This window comes from Podarcis melisellensis (genome assembly GCF_964234715.1).
Source record: "Podarcis melisellensis genome assembly, chromosome: 13".
Classification (NCBI taxonomy): domain Eukaryota; kingdom Metazoa; phylum Chordata; class Lepidosauria; order Squamata; family Lacertidae; genus Podarcis; species Podarcis melisellensis.
The window spans coordinates 16,891,004-16,909,066 of NC_138545.1; the positions used below are offsets into that span (position 1 = coordinate 16,891,004).

Here is an 18,063-nt window from a genome sequence, read left to right on the forward strand (position 1 = left end):
GAATTCTGTAGGGGGACCTTGATCAGGGAAGAGGAATCTCCAGATGTTGTTGGATTCCAGCTCTCATCAGCTCCACTTTGCACTGTCCACAGTAAGGGATGATGGGAAGATGTATTCCAGCATCAGCTGCCGGGTCAAATATCCTCTGTCCCAAAACTCTGACTTTTGACGTCCCTCTCAATTCTGCCATGATTGGGGGAGGCTGTTGGTAGTTTTAAGACCAATATGTTTGCCACATATTGCAACCTTTCTCCAAGAAACTTATGGATGACATACTTGGGGTAGTCCTGCATAATATGTGGGGCTGAGACAGAGCTTGGACAATGGTTACTTTAGTGGACTTCATGGTGGAATGGAGATTTGAATACCGTCCCCCACCCAACCAGCCACTGCCCTGGCTCTCTTGAATCTTCGTTGTTGATCTGTGTGTGGAAATTCCCTTATTGCAGGAAATTCCCTTATTCCAGCGCCGTTTCCTGCTGCTATCCCGGATTGTTAGATATCCCGTAGACTTTCCCCGGGACAGGTGAGGCTGCTGATCCCTTCTTTTCGAGGCTGCTGATCCCTTATTTTCAAATCTGAAAGTTGACAGCTATGGTCCTGACCCACCAGTCAAAGACCAGAGAGTAGGCCAGTACTGTTTTCATCACACCACTGAATGGATGGGCTGGACCAAATAATGGCAAAGAAGCCAAGCTTTCACTTTGGCGAACGGTTTTGATTCCACACTCAGGAGGTTGGCACAGCTGAAGACTCCATCCACAATAAGCGCTCACCAAAATATACCATTACCCAACCTCCTTTCTCACTATATCAGGTATGGCAGCTGCTACTATGGTAAACAAAGCAATTCTCAAGGCTGGTAGGTTTCTTTGTTTAAAAATACACATTTATTAAAATCTCTTGTAGCGTGTAAAAATCAATGTCAATGTGCTGACATATGTTTCAAAGGCATTAATCAGATACTGGCTCTGCATGACTTTCTTGCCTGAAACTTCATAGATTCTAGACTACCCAAAGGCACGGTCCAAACGTTTGGTATGGCCTGAATTGCCCTAATCAAAATCAATCAAGGACTCATTCTCTGGCTGCTGCTTGACTTGCTTCTCCTGCCACTTCCGCCTCAGCCTCACAATATCTTCTCCAAATTGCTGGTGGAGCTGGACAAAACCCATGTTGAAGGGACCAGCTTCCACCGCTGGTTTTGTAGTGGGGTGTTTCAAGTCTCTTGCCAAGTGTCTCGGTTGTCCTTCACATTTGGGAGGTTGCTGGTGCTTCAACATCTGAAACTGTCCCTCCAGCTCCGTCACCAAAGCTCGGAGGTAACAGAAGCCTGCCGTACTGAGAGCTCGCACCCAACCCTCCATGGTTTCTTGGCTCTCGGCCGCCATTTTGTAGGATCGGGCGCCAGGTACACCATTGGGGTAGGAAATCTCAAAGGTGTGCGGTTCAGATGCAGACTCCTGCAGCTCCACGGTGCAGCCTTCCAGGATGATGAGCCGGAGAGGACCCCGATCTCCCGATTGGTCTCGGCAGAAGAGGATATTGCCCCAGAGCTCGCACCAGCATGGCCGGTAGGAGGCTGTGCGGATGCTCTTCTTGTACAGCAATCCCTGCCGGTCTGGGAGATGCCTCAGGTGGGAAGATGCGAGAGCACTGGAGAGGTGGAGTTTCATGGCGGACAGAACCCTGAAAAATGAGGGGTGAAATAATGATGGACAACTGGTGGCGGTGAATGAAACAGGTGGGCATGTCAGGAAAGTACAGGTGATAATGGGCCCAGATATAGAATGGGGGGGGGGAGGTGAAAAAAAGGAGAGAAATGAGGGAGAGTGTGGAATAACTTAGGGATGGGGTGAAAGGGAATAAGAAAAAATGAAGCAAAGCACATGAGAAATGGGATCATGTTTTTGAAGGGGAGATGAAAGATCTCTGTTTGTGTACACATCTTACATTTAAAGCACACACACACACACCGAAATAGAAAGAATCCTAGGAAATGTAGCTGGTTAAAGGTGCTGGGAAGTATAGTTCCCTGCGGGTAAACCAGTTGCCAGGATTATTGGTTTGCTTTAAATGTGTGGTGCTTATCCAGCTGGGAGAGATTCTAATTTGGGATGGATTTTTTATTTTATTTTTAAGAAAACTGAACAGGATCTAGAGTAGGGTGTTGCAACAAAAGTGGAAATAACTCAATGAAGGAGCAAACCAATTGTGCAAGCATAACAGGACAGATAAACAAATTGAAATAATGGTTTTAGAAGGAGTGAGGACAAAAGGTGGTGAAGGAAGAAAAGTAACGAAACGATAGGATGAAGGGCGCCAGAAGAAAAAAGGAGAGGACGAATCTATGCATAATTAAAGAAAATTCTGGGAAAGGGGGGAAGCTGGAGAAGAACTGGAGTGAGAGGGAAGGAGCAAGAACCTCCCCAGTTTGTCTTGAAATAAATGTAACTATAGCAAGTGCCCCAAGCAAACATGAGGATATTGTAAAAAAGGGAAACGAACTCCCCTGAATGCCCTTACCTTTGGTGTCAGATGCGTCTGAGTTCCCCCTTTTGTTTTTCCTTCATGGCAGTTTCTCCTTCTTCCACTCTTCTAGAGGAAACATTTCCCAGGTGAAGGGGCGGGACTACAGCTCACCTGGCGATTCACAAGTCACTTGATCCAGGAAGAGAAGGTAGCTATGGGAGAAGCTTGCCTCCCCTTTGATCGTGGTCCCTTGCTTTCCCCACCCACAATTTCTCTCCCAAGATCAAGAAGAACAAGCAACTAGAAAGAGGAAGTAAGGAACCCACAACCAATTACTGAAACTTAACCTCAAAGGAAAGTTCTCTCTGGTCCTAAAGAGAGTTGACTTAGAATGGATTCGTTTCAGGAAGAAATAGCTGTGAGGAATGGAGGGTAGGATAATAGAACTGTTGGAAGGGGCCGGAGGCTCATCTTGTCCAACCCCCCTGCAATGCAGGAATCTCAATCGTTGGGATCTAAGTTCTAGTTGCTACAGTTCCCCATAAAGTGCCCCCTTTTCTGAGCTTGCCTGTCCCGCCCCCCATGCACCCACCCTGGAATATCATATACTTACTTGTCCATCATTAGTTAAGAAAATATGGTGGTTTCTAGGGATCAGGTATTGTCAGTAAAGGCACTGCTGGGGGAAACCAGCAATTTTCATCTCTTGCAGTCTTTAGATGTATTACAAAGATTTTTTCTTTCCTCATTAGGCTTTTGATGAGCAAGTTGTATTCTCTCTCTGCTTACTCTTGGACTCTGTTTTAAAACTTTTCCTTGGAGATGGATCCGTTGCATTTCAGCCCGTCATTCATCTGTGAGAGGCCCAGCATCAACTCTGTATTTAATAAGCCAAGTGGAAGGGCTACGAGAGTATAATTATTGGGTCAATAATTCTCAAAGGGTGGAACCCCAAAGACTCGAGTAGCTGGATGCTCCCTGGCAAGGGATCTTTACAGTCTCATTTGACTTGTTGGGGTTGAATGTCCCTCCACTTTTAATTATCACCACCTAATAGTGAGGAAAGGCAGCTGAGGAAAAGTTGTGGCTTTCCTTGATGATGGTTCCCTCCGTTTTGTTTTAGGAGGGAGGGCAACACTGCCATGTTATATTTATTTTCTAATGCCTGTGTCTGGGGACTATGAGGGTCATAGACCAACCTCTGCAGTGCAGGAATCCTTTGTCCCAATATCAACCCTGAGATTAAGAGTCTCATGCTTTGGCAACTGAGCTATCCCAGCAGCTTGGAATAGCTGGGAGTAAGTCTGTATACCACCCTGGCCTGCAGGGCTGTCTTAAGCATAACCTGCGCTGTGGTGGAAAGATCCCTCTGCCTCCCCCCCCCCCCATTTCCCAGAGTTGCCGACATTTCCCCAAGCCTCTGCGATGATCTCTCTCCTCTCGAGGAGGCTTGGGAGGGAAGCTGCATGCCTGCCAGCCTTATGGTTGGCGGGGCACAGCTGGCGGGTGTGCAAGGAAAGGGGAGGCCACCGGCAAAGCCGCACAGCTCCCCCACTCGCTGGGGTGCCCCTGAGAGGCCGGCGCCCTGGCGCAACGCACCACTAAGCCCAATGGGAAAGACAGCTCTGTTGGCCTGTCCATGCCCTAAAATCTTTGAGTGAGGTCCTTTTTCAAGTGCTCTTTCTAGTGAAAGTACATTACGTATCGAACAGAGAAGATTTTTACTGTCATGGTACCCTAACTTTTCAATGCAGAAAATATAATTATTGGTGCCAGGCCAAGGCATTTTTCTTTGCCCAGATATTTTAAATGGTTTGTTGCCTCAGTCTCCCTTATCATTTTATAGTTCTTCTTCTCCTCAGTTTATTGTTCATATGAAGTTGTTGCTGTTGTTATTTGGAATAAATATTGTTTATGTTTATTGCACACAACCCTGACATCAGTTTGAATGAAAGTTGGCCTAGAAGTAAAGTAAATTGTAGCCCAACCCAACAATTGTATTGTGGCATAAGCCCACTTTGTCTACAGTATTAAGAAACAAGCTACTGCTTGTGGCATGGTAAATTTGTTGGTGCCGCAAGACTCTCTCACTGCAACAAACTAATAGGGCTAAAGACATCTTAAAGGCTGGATTAGTACCCTAATCCACAGATTCTTGCAGGCAACGGCAGCCTCTGCCTTAACTAAACATGGGAATCTCTGCATGCTGTGTCTGGTGGGACATAAAGCCAATAAATAATAATAATATGTGGGGTTGCTTTTTTTGGGGGGGTTATTGTAATTTTTATTTTGATCCTTTATTTCATGGTTTTGTATTTTGATTTTGTTCTGATACTTCTGGGTGTGGATGTGAATATACATCCAGGCACACAGAACGCTATCACCAATCAACCACACCAGACCCAAACCCAGACCCTCTCCACAGATAAATTACAGACACCATCCAGTAGCCAAACCATGGTGGCACCTCCGGATGCTGCACCCCCCTGCAATCCCTACACAGATCTGGCTGACACAGGCCACAAAACCACAGCTCGCCCCTATACACGAAGCCAAGCCAGAGCACAACTAAGTGCAGTACAGCCATCTTCTCAGAAAAACTCTTCACAAAGTTCAAGAGGTCAAGACACAAAGACTTTAGCAACTAATCCACACCTAATGACCCACCTAAGTGGTACTCAGGATATCACTCAAGAAATCACTCAAGATATCCCTCAAGTAATTAAGGAACAAAAGAAGAAAAGGCACACTAGCCTGGGAACTTCCTCTCTGCCCAGAACATTGGAGGCTATACACCACACCCCCTCAACAGTATTTATAGGAACTCAAACACTGAGATCCTGCTCTGTTCCAGTAACAAGAAGCCGAAAGCACCAGCCTGAAGATGACGAGTGAGACCTCGTCGAAACGTCGCCTAGACACCCCAACTTTTACACGGGAAGACACCCGAGGACACCAAAACCTGCATTCCTGTACCCGTGAAAATCTACGAAAGCATATATATATATATATATATATATATATATATATATATATATATATATATATATACTGTATATATAAAAAACAATTGTTTGGTGGCAAGGTAAAGAAAAGGCTTTCTGCATCAGGCTTAAATAAAGGGTTCATCTGCCCTATGATTTGAAAGGGCCAAGGGGATGCTTGTATCTCCTGCAGCTGTTATTCAGGGATACAGTGCCTTGAACCATGGAGGTTCAGTTTAACCATTATGGCTGAGGGTTGTTGCTTGACCTGTTTCAGGAACGTGTGTGGTTCCCTTTTAACTCCACCTGCAGTATTTGCGCCATTAAAACCACATCAGTTTAAAGAACTACTCATTCCTAAGGTCGAAGTCCTATACAGGAGGAAGTCCAGTGTGCGTAGCTTTGCACCCAGGCAACCCAAGATACACTGGAGCTGAGCAATAAACTGCACAAGTCCTGTGGGCTGCACAGGCTTGGAATGATATACAACTTCCGCCCGAGGAGGAGGTCCAAAATTAGGAAACTACCCGCACCGCGCGCGCGCGCAGGCTTTGCCCACACTCTTCGTGCTAGTCGGCGCGAACGAAGCCGGCGCTTGCCAATACTTTGCGGTCACTTCCGGAGCGCGTGCGCCGCCGCCTGCTTAGCGTCACGTCCTCGTCGAATGGCGCGGCGGGACCCGGATGTTGATTGCCTCGCCGCGGTGGTTTGAGAGTTGGGCAGCGGGGGCTGCGTGAGGACTCAGGTGGGAGTCGCATTCCGTCGCGCGGGGGGGAGGATGCGAGTGACGTAATGCGCACATTCTAATAGCTCCCGCCCCGCCTGAACGTCTGGCTGCGGGTGGTGGGGGTGGCGGCGGCATACCTGCCCAGGTGCGCTCCCAGGTCAATGACCCCCCCCCTTGCTCACACCTGCAAAGCGCGGGGCGGCCTCCGAGCCGTGCGAAAGGCTTCTTTGGAGTTTGGGAGGCCTCTCTCTCAATTAGTTAGCGTGGTTAATTTAGGAACGTAATTGGTGTCGGGGTTTCTTTTTAATAATAATAATATAAAAAACCACCCACCTTTTGCCTGGAGTTCATTTGCGTTTTTAGTCCTCTGGAGATGATGAAGAGCAGCGAAGCTTGACTACGTTTGGATTATTTCCAGCAGCCAAAGTACAGAGGAGGAATTGTAGAAGAGTTGGAAAAGGACCACGAGGGTCATTTGGACCGGCCCCTTGCAATGCCGAAATCTTTCATCCAATGTGGGGCTCGAACCCATGGTCCTGGGATTAAGTCTGCCAACTAATTGGAGCATTTTACCTTTCTCCCAAGGCTGCTGTTAACTTTAGTGGTCAGAGCTCAGGTGTTGCACTCCTTGCTCTTTAGAGGCTTATTAGCCTGCACACACACATCCCTTTTTGTGGCCCCCAAATAAAACCTGAGCTATGTGAAAAAAATCCTTTTGGAAGCTGAGTAAATTATGTATACAAAACTTAAATGTGCCATTCTTACTAAGAAATTTGGGGTTTCTTAGTGCAGCTATTTCTAAATCAAAGCATTGTGATAGAATACACAAGGAGTTCTTATTTGCTATCTTTTGTTCATTGAGTTTACGTAACAGGTTGAGATGTATTGTGATAGGATTTGCTTTTGCAGAGGGTAAAACGATGTGTATAAAACATATCTCTCTACCAGTATATGCAGGAAAGATGGAGCCTACAGTTACTTTGTTTACAAACCCTCCCCAGAGACCTGCATGGTGGAGATAAAGCCCCTTCCCCTGAGACCTGCATGGTAGAGATAAGGGCCTTATCATCAGTGGAAGCAGCATTATGCAAATTCTGGTTAACCAAACCCATCAGAACAGCCAAGCCCCTCTCCTGTGTTGCCCACAGATAGCTCTCTTGGGTGTCTTGCATCCCCTCTGCCATCTTTTGAATCTGGTTTGCTTTTCATAGAGCCATAATGTCAAAACGCAAGGTGACCTTTGAGGACCAAGGCGATGAGGATGAGGAGGAAATAAACTTGCCAAAAAAGAAGGTGAGCTATTCTCCAATATCTTCATATTCAGGGGATAAAGTGAAGGAGGAACTGTGTGTTTAAAACATATATAATCTGGGAGCTTGACTTGAGAATGCACAGTGGCTTATCCTGAAGATTTAGGGGAGCTTAAAAGAGGGATAAGCTGCTGATTTTGAAAAAAAAATCCCTCTAAACTAGTGATGCTGGGGAATACAGGCAGATTCTTCAGCTTCTGAATGGATAATTTCTACATTCTTTACCAACTCCCAACCCCCTTTAACAGCTGGTGGAACCTGCAGTTGGAGGCCCAGGCAGCCGCTTTAAGGGCAAGCACTCATTGGACAGTGATGAGGAGGATGACGAGGAGGAAGGGCGAGGCAGCAAATATGACATCCTTGCATCAGATGATGTAGAAGGTAAGTATGGAACTGGAACCATGGTACGTGTACATATTTGGATAATGAGATTCTGTATTCTGTGATATTTCAACTTTCTGAAACCCCTTAAAACAGCAAGCTAGCCACTAGTCCCTATAAAGACAAGAGAGGCTACTTTTGCTTGGAACTGCAGTGGTATGGATGTGGCAGACCTAAAGGAAATGGAGCCATGGAATATCTATTTCAGTACATAAGGGGGGAAATCTGCATGAAAACTAAGGTTGCAATCCAGGGACACCTGGGAGTAAATCCCACTGAACTTAATAGGATTTAATTCTGAGTAGATATGCATGGGATTGGGCTGTATGTGTTCAAGGCCCTTTGTATACATTATTTCATTAAGCCTTACAGCATCCTTTTAAAGTAGGTTGTGTTTAGGTATTCACAAATTTTGGAAGGTCTTGGTAGCGAAGACAATATTTTGGGTTGTCAGGACCCTTTAAGAGGCCTCATGCATGTTTTGTTCAGAAGTAAGCCCACTTGCTCCCAGGTAAGTGTGCATAGGATTGTAGCCCCTGATCTCATAACTACAGCTCTATGGAAGATCAGTGCACCCCAATTCCTCTGTGGAAGATGAATACTCCCCAATTCCACTCCATATGTTTGGAGCTTGTATGGGGGGGGAATAGGAGCTCATTGGGAGGCTGGTCATTGGAGTGGCTGGAGTATCTTGGCCATCCACTACTGGTCATCCCCAGCCCTCCCTTCTAGAGCCCAAGGTAAAAACTGGGACTTGTTTTAGTGGTGGGTGATTGAGAACACTCGTAATGCTTCAGCCTCACACCTCTGAGCCTCCTGAAGCCATGTCAGAGTGCTGAGCTAAAATGGGGAATCCTGCGTCTATATATGTACGTGTATAAACACTATTGGGACTCGGGTGGTGCTGTGGTCTAAACAACAGAGCCTAGGGCTTGCCAATCAGAAGGTCAGTAGTTCGAATCCCCGCAACGGGGTGAGCTCCTGTTGCTCAGTCCCAGCTCCTGCCAACCTAGCAGTTCGAAAGCACGTCAAAGTGCAAGTAAATAAATAGGTACCGCTCCGGCGGGAAGGTAAACGGCGTTTCCGTGCGCTGCTCTGTTTCGCCAGAAGCGGCTTAGTCATGCTGGCCACATGACCCGGAAGCTGTACGCCAGCTCCCTCAGCCAGTAAAGTGAGATGAGCGCCGCAACCCCAGAGTCGGCCACGACTGGACCTGATGGTCAGGGGTCCCTTTACCTTTAAACACTATTGGATGTCCTAGGGCTGGCAGAATTACGATTGCAGAGCAGAAGGATTCATAGGGGATAGGGCTATAGATGCCCACGGACCATGATGGCTGTGCTCTGCTTCCACAGCTGGAGGCAGCAATGGTTCAGAATACCAGTTGCTGGAAACCACAGGCGGGGAGAGGGCTCTAGTGCTCAAATCTAGCTGGATTTCTACAGGCAACTGATTGGCCACTGTGAGAATGCGGGACTACATGGGCCACTGGCCTGATCCAGCAGACTCTTCTCAAGGTGTTGGTGTTGAAATATACCGTATTTTTCGCCCTATAGGACGCACTTTTCCCCCTCCAAAAATGAAGGGGAAATGTGTATGTGTCCTATGGGGCGAATGCAGGCTTTTGCTGAAGCCTGGAGAGCGAGAGGGGTCGGAGTGCACCGACTCCTCTCGCTCTCCAGGCTTCAGGAAGCTCTCCGCAAGCCTTGGGAGCTCCGCAGGAGTTCCTGCCGGGCTCCCAAGGCTTGCGGATAGCAGCCTGCATCCTGAAGCCTGGGGCGCACTGCACAGCGCGCCCCGGGCTTCGGGCAGATATCGGGCAGCCCCACAAGCTCAGGGGACAGCAGGGAGGCGGAGCGCCGCCATCCCACTGTTCCCCAACCTGGTTTTGGGGGGGAAATAAAGGAATTTCCCCCCCTTTATTTCCCCCCCAAAAAACTAGGTGCTCCCTATGGGGCGAAAAATACGGTATATAATTTTTTTTTTAATGCCCAGTAGCACCTTAGAGACCAACTAAGTTTGTTCTTGGTATAAGTTTTCATGTGCATGCACACTTCTTCAATGTTGGTGTTAATTAAGTTTATATACCACCCTATACCCAGAGGTCTCTGGGCGGTTCACAGAAAAGATTGCGACATATATAATCAGAATAAAAACGGCAACCCAGTAACACCGCCCCCCCGAAAGAGCCACATTTTAAAAGGGTATAGGATGTTCTTACGGTTTCGTATCAGCCCTGCTCTAGTGATTTATTAAAGTTAACAGTCATTTTATTCTAGTATTATGAGAGGCTGTTCCATCATAATTTGATTCCCCCCCCTTCTTATTTACCCTCGTAGGGCAGGAATCTGCAACTATTGACTATGAAGATGGGGTCCGGATCACTCCATTCAATTTGCAGGAGGAGATGGAAGAAGGCCATTTTGATTCAGAAGGCAACTACTTCTTGAAAAAAGAGGCGATGATTCGGGATAACTGGTTGGACAACATAGATTGGGTAAGGTTGCCTATCTGGGCTGAGCAGAAGACAGTCTCTGCAGACAGGGAGCTGATAACCTTGGCTGTTCCTACAGTGTGTGGAGAGAGGAGCTGGATTGATTCCCCAGTTACACTGTAGCAGGAAGCAAAGCATCAGTTTTTGTGCTTACATTGTACAATCATAAATACAGAGATTCCGGGAAGTAATTCTGAAATGTCTGCAAGAGGGAACAGCAGTAGGGGGAATGGGTTATAGTTCTGCGGCCAGGACAGGAGCGAACTGGGTTCATGGCTCAAATCTGGGTACCATAAGTAGTCAGAAATAAGTCAGGTTGATTGTAATAACTAAGCTGCTTTCCTGCATGGTCCTAAGGAGTTACTGCTCTTGGAGTAATTCTGAGACAAGATAGCCTTGGAGACAGCAGCTCTCCCAAACCCCAGTGAGCTAGTAAGTGGGAATAATGTTGCTCTCTTACCTCCATGGCTTTTTACTACAAAAATTGGGGAACCAGTGAATTAATGTTGCATCAAACAAGGCTGATATGATTCTTGGGAATATCTAATAGGAACAGGGAGTGCAAATAACAAAAAGGATATTATTTCTGGCTTGCGGCACCTGCTAGAGTTCTTTGACTGGATCTGAAGCCCATACATTGGGATCGTAGAGTAGGGACCCTGAGGACCATCTCGTCCAACCCCCTGCCATCCAGGAATTTGCAGCTGCCCTGTTACAGGGATCGAACCTGTAACCTTGGCGTCATCAGCACCATGCTCTAACAAGCTGAGCTCATCCGCATTTTGTAATGGTCTGCCACTTGCCTCTTACGGCTCTCCTGTCCCTTTCACTTTATCCCAACCAGGTCAGGATAAAGGAGCAGCGTCCTGGTCAGAAGAAGCCGCCGCTAGATTCTGCCGATGAAGACGAGGAAGAGGATCTTGAAGGGGGACGGGCACCTTTGGACAAGAAGGCGCTGCTGGAAGGAATGGTGGCCTTGGTGCTGCCTGGCGAGACGGTGGCCAGGGCCATCCAGAGGCTGGGAGACAAGGGGGGGCCCAAGAACAGCGGGCGTCAGAGGAGGCCTTGGAGCCGCCTGAAGGCAGAGGAGGCAGAGCCGGCCGAGGAAGGAGAGCGCCAGAAGCCCGGGTCGCCAGAACGGAAAGAGCAGCTGGAGCGCCTCTCGGGGCTGGCTGACCAAATGGTGGCGCGAGGCGTGTATGAGATCTACCAGGAGACTCGGGAGAAGCTGGCACTGAGGCTCCGGGTGCTGGAGCAACCTCCTGCAGCAGCATCCGCAGCCGAACCGGAGCTCGATATGTTTGCTGAGGATATTGATGAAGCGAAACTGGGGGAGAAGACACCAGCGGGTGAGTCCTTTTGTTGGGAACTGCGTTGCTCTTTTGGGAAGACCCAAAATGCATGATTTGCTAATAATAATAATAATAATAAATAATTTAGCAGCTCTGTGATCCCCTGATCAGCCAGGGGCACCCAGGCTGATCACTCAACAAGGATCCTACCCAGACTTCCCCTCAGGCCGCTCCAAGTTGCATAAGGGCATATGGAAATATTACGCGAACGCCTTTTGTTCCCTTTAACCTTCCGCATTCAAAATTTGACGTTGTGAAATTTGAAGTTAATTGCTGTTGAGCTAATTAGCACATAGGAGATCCCGGTGATAAGTAAATGGATGAGAGACTTCATGCATCAATGTGGGCTGGTGCCGATCCAAGACAATTGTTCTGCCTTAGATAAGCTGGCACAGCCTAAAAGTGCAAAATCTGGACTATTCTTGCACACCACCATTCATTGGGAACTGTGTTGCTGTTTTGGGAAGACCAAAAATGCATGATTTGCAAATAATAATAATAATAATAATAATAATAATAATAATAATCCCCTGGCGCAGCTTCTTGCTTAGATTTACGGCTGCAAATAGAGGAAGGTGTGTTGTGCTCATTTTCTGCCTGCAGAGAAAAGTATTCCCTTTTGGGAAAAGGCTTCTGCTCTTAAGATTCTCTCCGATATTTGAGCTTTCAACATGCAGGGTGTTTCTGTGGGGAAGCATTTTACCGGTCCCCCAGAATCCTGATGTTTGAAGTAGTGCAGCTGTACTACACGACTGTCCTGATTGTATTTCGGATCTTAGCCCTTGGGTTATTGTTGGAATTGGCAACCTGACACAAGTTCTAACATTCTTCCGGCAGTGGGAAGTGAGGAGCAAAAGCAGGGCGACGACGATGCTCTCTCCGAGGTCATGTGGGAATACAAATGGGAGAACACAAACACGTCCGAACTCTATGGCCCCTTTAGCAGCTCCCAGATGCAGGTAAGAGACAAAGTGGGGCAGTCAAACCACTGTTATTTCTCTCAGATATTTCTTCATGTCTCTCTCTTGTCTTAGGTCTTGTTTTCATCATTCAGTCTTCATTCTTTCCACCTATACCAGTGGCCTTTCGTTGATAATTTTTTGTTTTTCCATTCTTTCAGTAGCCTTTGGTTTTTTCATCCCTCTTATCTTTTTTATGTTCATTTCTTCCCCTAAATCTTCGATCTTCATGTCCATCTCTATCCATTTATTGTTCCTGGGTGTATAAGTCTTGTCTGTGGTTGCAAGTGCACTTCTCTGTGGCTTGCCTGCTGAGGTGAGTGAGCAGCTGTGGGCATATTGGAGAAGCAATGTGTTAGATTTCTTACCTGCTCTTTACCATGTGGTCCCAGGTGTGTTGCAGCAATAAAAAAAAAATCATAAAAAGAAATAAAACATTGGTAACTGTAAAACAAGAAAAGTGTAAAAACAATTAAAAGCAGTTCCATATGTAAAAATAATGCAGACATTTAATGAAAGTATATGCAAAGACGGGACGCAGGTGGCGCTGTGGGTTAAAGCCTCAGCGCCTAGGACTTGCCGATCGAAAGGTCGGCGGTTCGAATCCCTGCGGTGGGGTGCGCTCCCGCTGCTCGGTCCTAGCGCCTGCCAACCTAGCAGTTCGAAAGCACCTCCGGGTGCAAGTAGATAAATAGGGACCGCTTACCAGCGGGAAGGTAAACGGCGTTTCCGTGTGCGGCTCTGGCTCGCCAGAGCAGCGATGTCACGCTGGCCACGTGACCCGGAAGTGTCTCCGGACAGCGCTGGCCCCTGGCCTCTTAAGTGAGATGGGCGCACAACCCCAGAGTCTGTCAAGACTGGCCCGTACGGGCAGGGGTACCTTTACCTTTACCTTTATATGCAAAGACAGTGAAGAATAATTCCTGTACACTGGGATTATGAACTCCACTTAAGCAAGGAAATCATATTGCTAGAGAAGTTGTTTTGATTTGTAATGACAGCTGTCAAGCTGCATCAAGGATTTTTTAACACTAATGTAATCAGTTGCCACAGAGATCATTTTGGTTACATTTACTACTGCAATTCTTTGTTCTGAAAGATGATGTCCTTCAGTTTGTTAAACCTCCTCTTTCTGTGCTCCTCCCGATGGAAATATGCAGATGGGGACAGATATATCCCTACTTTAAGTCGTTTATGTACTGTCTTATATATTATTTACTACAAAGCTCGATGACTAATCAACAAAATGTCTGATTACTGGAACGGCGTCTGAGCACTGAACCACTGGTATATCACAAGTGGACTGCTTATTACTGCATTTGCAATTGTTCAAGATAAAATCTATTTTGGAAAGAGAAGAAATGAGCATTTCACCACTGATATATTACAAGTGAACTGTTTATTTACTGTGTTGGCTTTTGTTTAAGATAATACCTCTGAGTAGGCTGCCTAGAAGTGCAAAATCTGGACTATTCTTGCACACCGCCATTCATTTTCTCTGAAAATATTGCCAGCAATGTGTGTTGTGTAATATCTCAGTTACAAAACTGGGCCTTGGTTGCAGAATTCGGGTTCTGCAGAATCTCCGGTTTCATCTTTAAAACCAAGTTTCTAGCCTTTCACAACCTTCATTTCCATGCCTGTTTTTGAGTGAAAACCACCTAACGCATTTTAGTTTGTAGGACCCCCCCCCCACGTCCATTAGGTGCACCAACTTTTTTTTTTGGCTCTCCATGTGTCCAGATTTTGTTGGTCCCCTTGATATGCTAGCGTCAGTCGTGTTTGAATTTGCTAGTTATGTTGATAATTTCCTCCCAGTGCTTGTTTGTTCACTTCATCCCCTGGCCCCAACCAGTTTGCCAGCTCCATCTCTTCTTTCTCTCAGCAATTCCCTTTCTCCTTCAACACTTTCCTCTTGTGTATCCCTCCAGGACTGGGTATCCCAAGGCTATTTCCCCGATGGGGTTTACTGCCGGAAGGTGGAGAATTCCGAGGGCCAGTTCTACAATTCCAAGCGCATTGATTTTGACCTCTACACGTGATTGGAACCCGCCTCCTGCCCCACAGAGCACAAGAGATGCAACTCAACACAGCGGCGGACTGAAAGAACTTGCCGGACTTTAGGGGGTGGGGGCCAGGGGAGGAGAGGCGTGTGTGTGTTTGTGTGCGTGTGTTTGCTGAGGGAAAGAGGGAGAGGTTTGATTTGCCGTCTCATTCTGAGGTTGCTTCGCATTTTGCGAGAAATAAAAATTATCAACCTTAAATTGGCTGGGTTGGTTACTGTTTCCCTGCTGATGATTCCCGTGTGTTGGGCATAGGTTAGGGATTGGCATGCAGCCTTCTAGCTGCCAGTTCTTGTCTGCTCCTCAATGCTTCCAGTAGCATCTTAAGTGATGGGGAGGAGAGACTGTCATACACAAGCAAATAGAAGATTTGGGGGGAGGTAGAGAGGGTAAAACAAGTTGCCATTCATTGACATAGTTCACTGTTCTACCATCTTGCACAATATTTGGTGGAGAAATTGTGGTTTACTTTGTGTCTATTACTATTTTCATCTGTAGGGATCAACTTAAAGGGGGCCTTTTTTTACCTAAACCTACTCATGACTCAAATTTTATTCATTGCTCTTCAGCTCCTTTATACTACCCCACTCCTTGTTACAAACCTCATGAGAAGGCCATGCTTTTAAGTGTGCCCCTCCCCCTTTCATCTACACCCATTCCTCTTAGGTCTTACAGGGTAGAGTGTTTAGGCAAATCAGATGGTGGCTTCCCTTTGTAATACACACTAGTCCAGAGCCCTTAAAACAAGACAGGTATTTTTGGTACATGCACAGATTTTTTTAAATGGACAATTGCAGAAATTAAAGCCAACAGCAAAATAAAAACAACTTCTAGATGTTGGCCACATAGATATTTTGGTGTTCTGAAAGGGCAGCAAGTTAATTATTACAGTATTTTTTATTGTCGGGGAGAGGTGATCACGATATTTCCTGCCACAAGCGCAGAAAATAATTTCACGAGCTTTGGAAACTATGCAACTTGACTTGGGGTGGCATGGAGAGATTTCTGCTTCGCCTGAGGCAACAAAATGCTTTGGGCTGTTCCTGTTCATAAGGAAGAAACCTCATTTTCAAAGAGGATGCTAGGAAAGGGGGCGCCTTTAGTTTCTGTGAGGATGCTAGGAAAGGGAGTGCCTTTAGTTTCTATCCAGTAGATCAGAGCTCATTTAAGATCTTGTAAGTCGGCCATCCAGCACAACTGTCCCACACTCAAGTAAATAGTCGCATTACTTCCTCGGAAGCTAGAATTCCCACAATATATTTATTGTGGGTTCTTCTCTTTAAAAAATGAAAACATCCCGCTAGCAGGCTCAGACATACGGATAATGGGATAATGTTCTGGTGGTGAGAAACAAGCCACTGATGAACAGACCAAAATAGAGGTTTGATAGTCTGAAGCCTACATTTCCTCAATACAGCAGGCATGAGGCCAGATATGGGGAATCTAGCACTCTGGATAGTAGACTTGCCCCATCATTCCTGGCGATTTTGTCATTCTGGCTGGGGCTGATGGGATTTGGGAGTCCAGCACCACAGGTTCTAACCCCTTCCTTTAAGATGTCTTACTGGAACACACTGGAAAACATCCCTAGCACAGTTTTCTGTGTCTATTGATGGGTCGCCCTCTAGGAAGCACATCCTGAAAGTGACGACGACCCTGTGTTTGCCCCCCAGCACCTAATATGCAGGGATATGCTTTTGCTGAACATTGGATATTCAATGGCAAGAAAAACTTTGTTAGGTTTTGTCTGTCCCAGGCAACCAAAATGGAATGGAAGAAAGCCTCTGGGAAAAGATAGGAGAACACTGAGAAAAGATAGGAGAACACTGAGAAAAGATAGGAGAACACTTCAATCTCCCAGGACATTCTATACAAGATCTCAAAGTAGCTGTTTTACTACAAAGGAATTTCAGAAATAGACTGGAAAGAGAAGCTGCTGAATTGCAACTTATTACCAAACTTAAAACCATGGAGAGACCTGGTCTGAACAAAGACATTGGATTCTTAACTCATTATACATGACAAAGCCATTTTTCACCTTCTCACCCCTTGCTTTTTCCTGTAAGACCTATTGCAGTCGTCAACAGGCTCATCACAGCTATCTGCCAATCACCCATTCCCACCACCCTTCTGAGTAATACCCCTCCCCACCTTCTCACTATATAGAAGGGTCTGGTAACTTCTGTTTCAGTGTATCTGAAGAAGTGTGCATGCACACGAAAGCTCATACCAAGAACTAACTTAGTTGGTCTTTAAGGTGCTACTGGAAAGAATTTTTTTTGTTCTGGGAAAAGAGGCAGCCGTACTCTGTTAATTTAACATTGTCTAGCATTTAATGTTGGGTGTGGTTTGTAGGTGGCGCAAATCAGAGATTCGTGCTGAAACGGAGGGGGGAACGGATACTGGTGTGGCAATAATAGGAAATGAGAGGCCAGACTTTGCAGCAACGCAGTCTCCATGCAAGTCGGCCGCAGGGGACTGGATGAAGCAACAGCATGGAGCCTGCCGTCGAAACGAAGTGGATCCTCAAAGCTGCTTTCTTTCTCTGCCTTGGCTGGTGTACGTACTGCAGCTCGACCTTGGCTTGTGGGGCAGGTGTAGGGTTGCCAACTGATCCCAAAGGAATTGGCTTTGGCTTGTTCCTGTGTCTTCAACAGCAAGTTGATCTGCAGCAATCGGCAGGTGAACCTGTTCTCAGCTTGGAGAAAAGTAGTGCCACCTGCTTACAGCTGTTTTAAAAGGCACAGGAGCAGGGGTTGGGGGGGGGTTGGTTAAAGTTGGAGCCATCAGGAGTGAGGCAGCTGGTTGGGTTGCAGGTAAACTGAATCAGGGCTAATGGGGGGCAGGGAGGGGGCTGCAGTGTTTTAGACAGTGACTTTAAAAAAGGAACAAAAACTTGCCGTGCGTGGGAAGGCTTGCTCAGTCAAGCACTGAAATGGGGATGTTTTAAAAACCAAAAAATATTTCTACAGGTCTAGTGGTATTAAGTGCTTACTAAATAATAACCCCACTTTGCATTTATTTTGCCTGTGTTTAAAGCCTGTCGCACTAATCCATTGTAGTTGTTACAACAGCCCTCTAAGGTAGGTTAATATTCATCTCTCCATATTGTTCGGGGCGGTGCATCGAGTTGTTGAAAGCTACCTTGAGAGCTTGGGGCTAAAATCTGAGACCTTCCTACCTCGCGCAACCAATATGAGGCTAATTAATACTGCCCCACTGTGCAGGGCTGTTACCAGGATTACAGAGGCTGGCTCAAGATGTTCAGCAGACAGCCACTTTATAGACTACTGCAGTGTGTAACGTGGGGCTACCCTTGAA

The 18,063-nt window shown here is 46.5% G+C and overlaps 3 protein-coding genes across 3 annotated transcripts in view; 2 read left to right on the forward strand and 1 right to left on the reverse strand.

The window, feature by feature from the left end:
• Positions 1-867: 867 nt before the first annotated feature.
• On the reverse strand, positions 868-2,773 carry LOC309354574 (sesquipedalian-1-like). Its single transcript, XM_081884798.1, has 2 exons — positions 2,527-2,773; positions 868-1,689 (listed from the first exon to the last, which is right to left on the reverse strand). The coding sequence occupies exon 2, from the start codon at positions 1,674-1,676 to the stop codon at positions 1,056-1,058; it is 621 nt and encodes a 206-aa protein (XP_081740924.1). The 5' UTR covers positions 1,677-1,689; positions 2,527-2,773; the 3' UTR covers positions 868-1,055.
• A 3,270-nt stretch (positions 2,774-6,043) lies between these two features.
• CD2BP2 (CD2 cytoplasmic tail binding protein 2) lies at positions 6,044-14,943 on the forward strand. The gene is made up of 7 exons (XM_081884772.1): positions 6,044-6,201; positions 7,395-7,476; positions 7,742-7,874; positions 10,214-10,371; positions 11,213-11,717; positions 12,558-12,679; positions 14,611-14,943. Exons 2-7 carry the CDS (start codon positions 7,402-7,404, stop codon positions 14,719-14,721), a joined length of 1,104 nt encoding a protein of 367 aa, XP_081740898.1. The 5' UTR covers positions 6,044-6,201; positions 7,395-7,401; the 3' UTR covers positions 14,722-14,943.
• A 2,196-nt stretch (positions 14,944-17,139) lies between these two features.
• The window catches only part of LOC309354542 (integrin alpha-X-like), a 35,023-nt gene continuing 34,099 nt past the window's right edge, over positions 17,140-18,063 (forward strand). Inside the window, exon 1 of the mRNA XM_081884732.1 lies at positions 17,140-17,301. Within this exon, the coding sequence (XP_081740858.1) occupies positions 17,238-17,301 (64 nt within the window). The 5' untranslated portion in view covers positions 17,140-17,237. The remainder of the gene's footprint in view (positions 17,302-18,063) is intronic.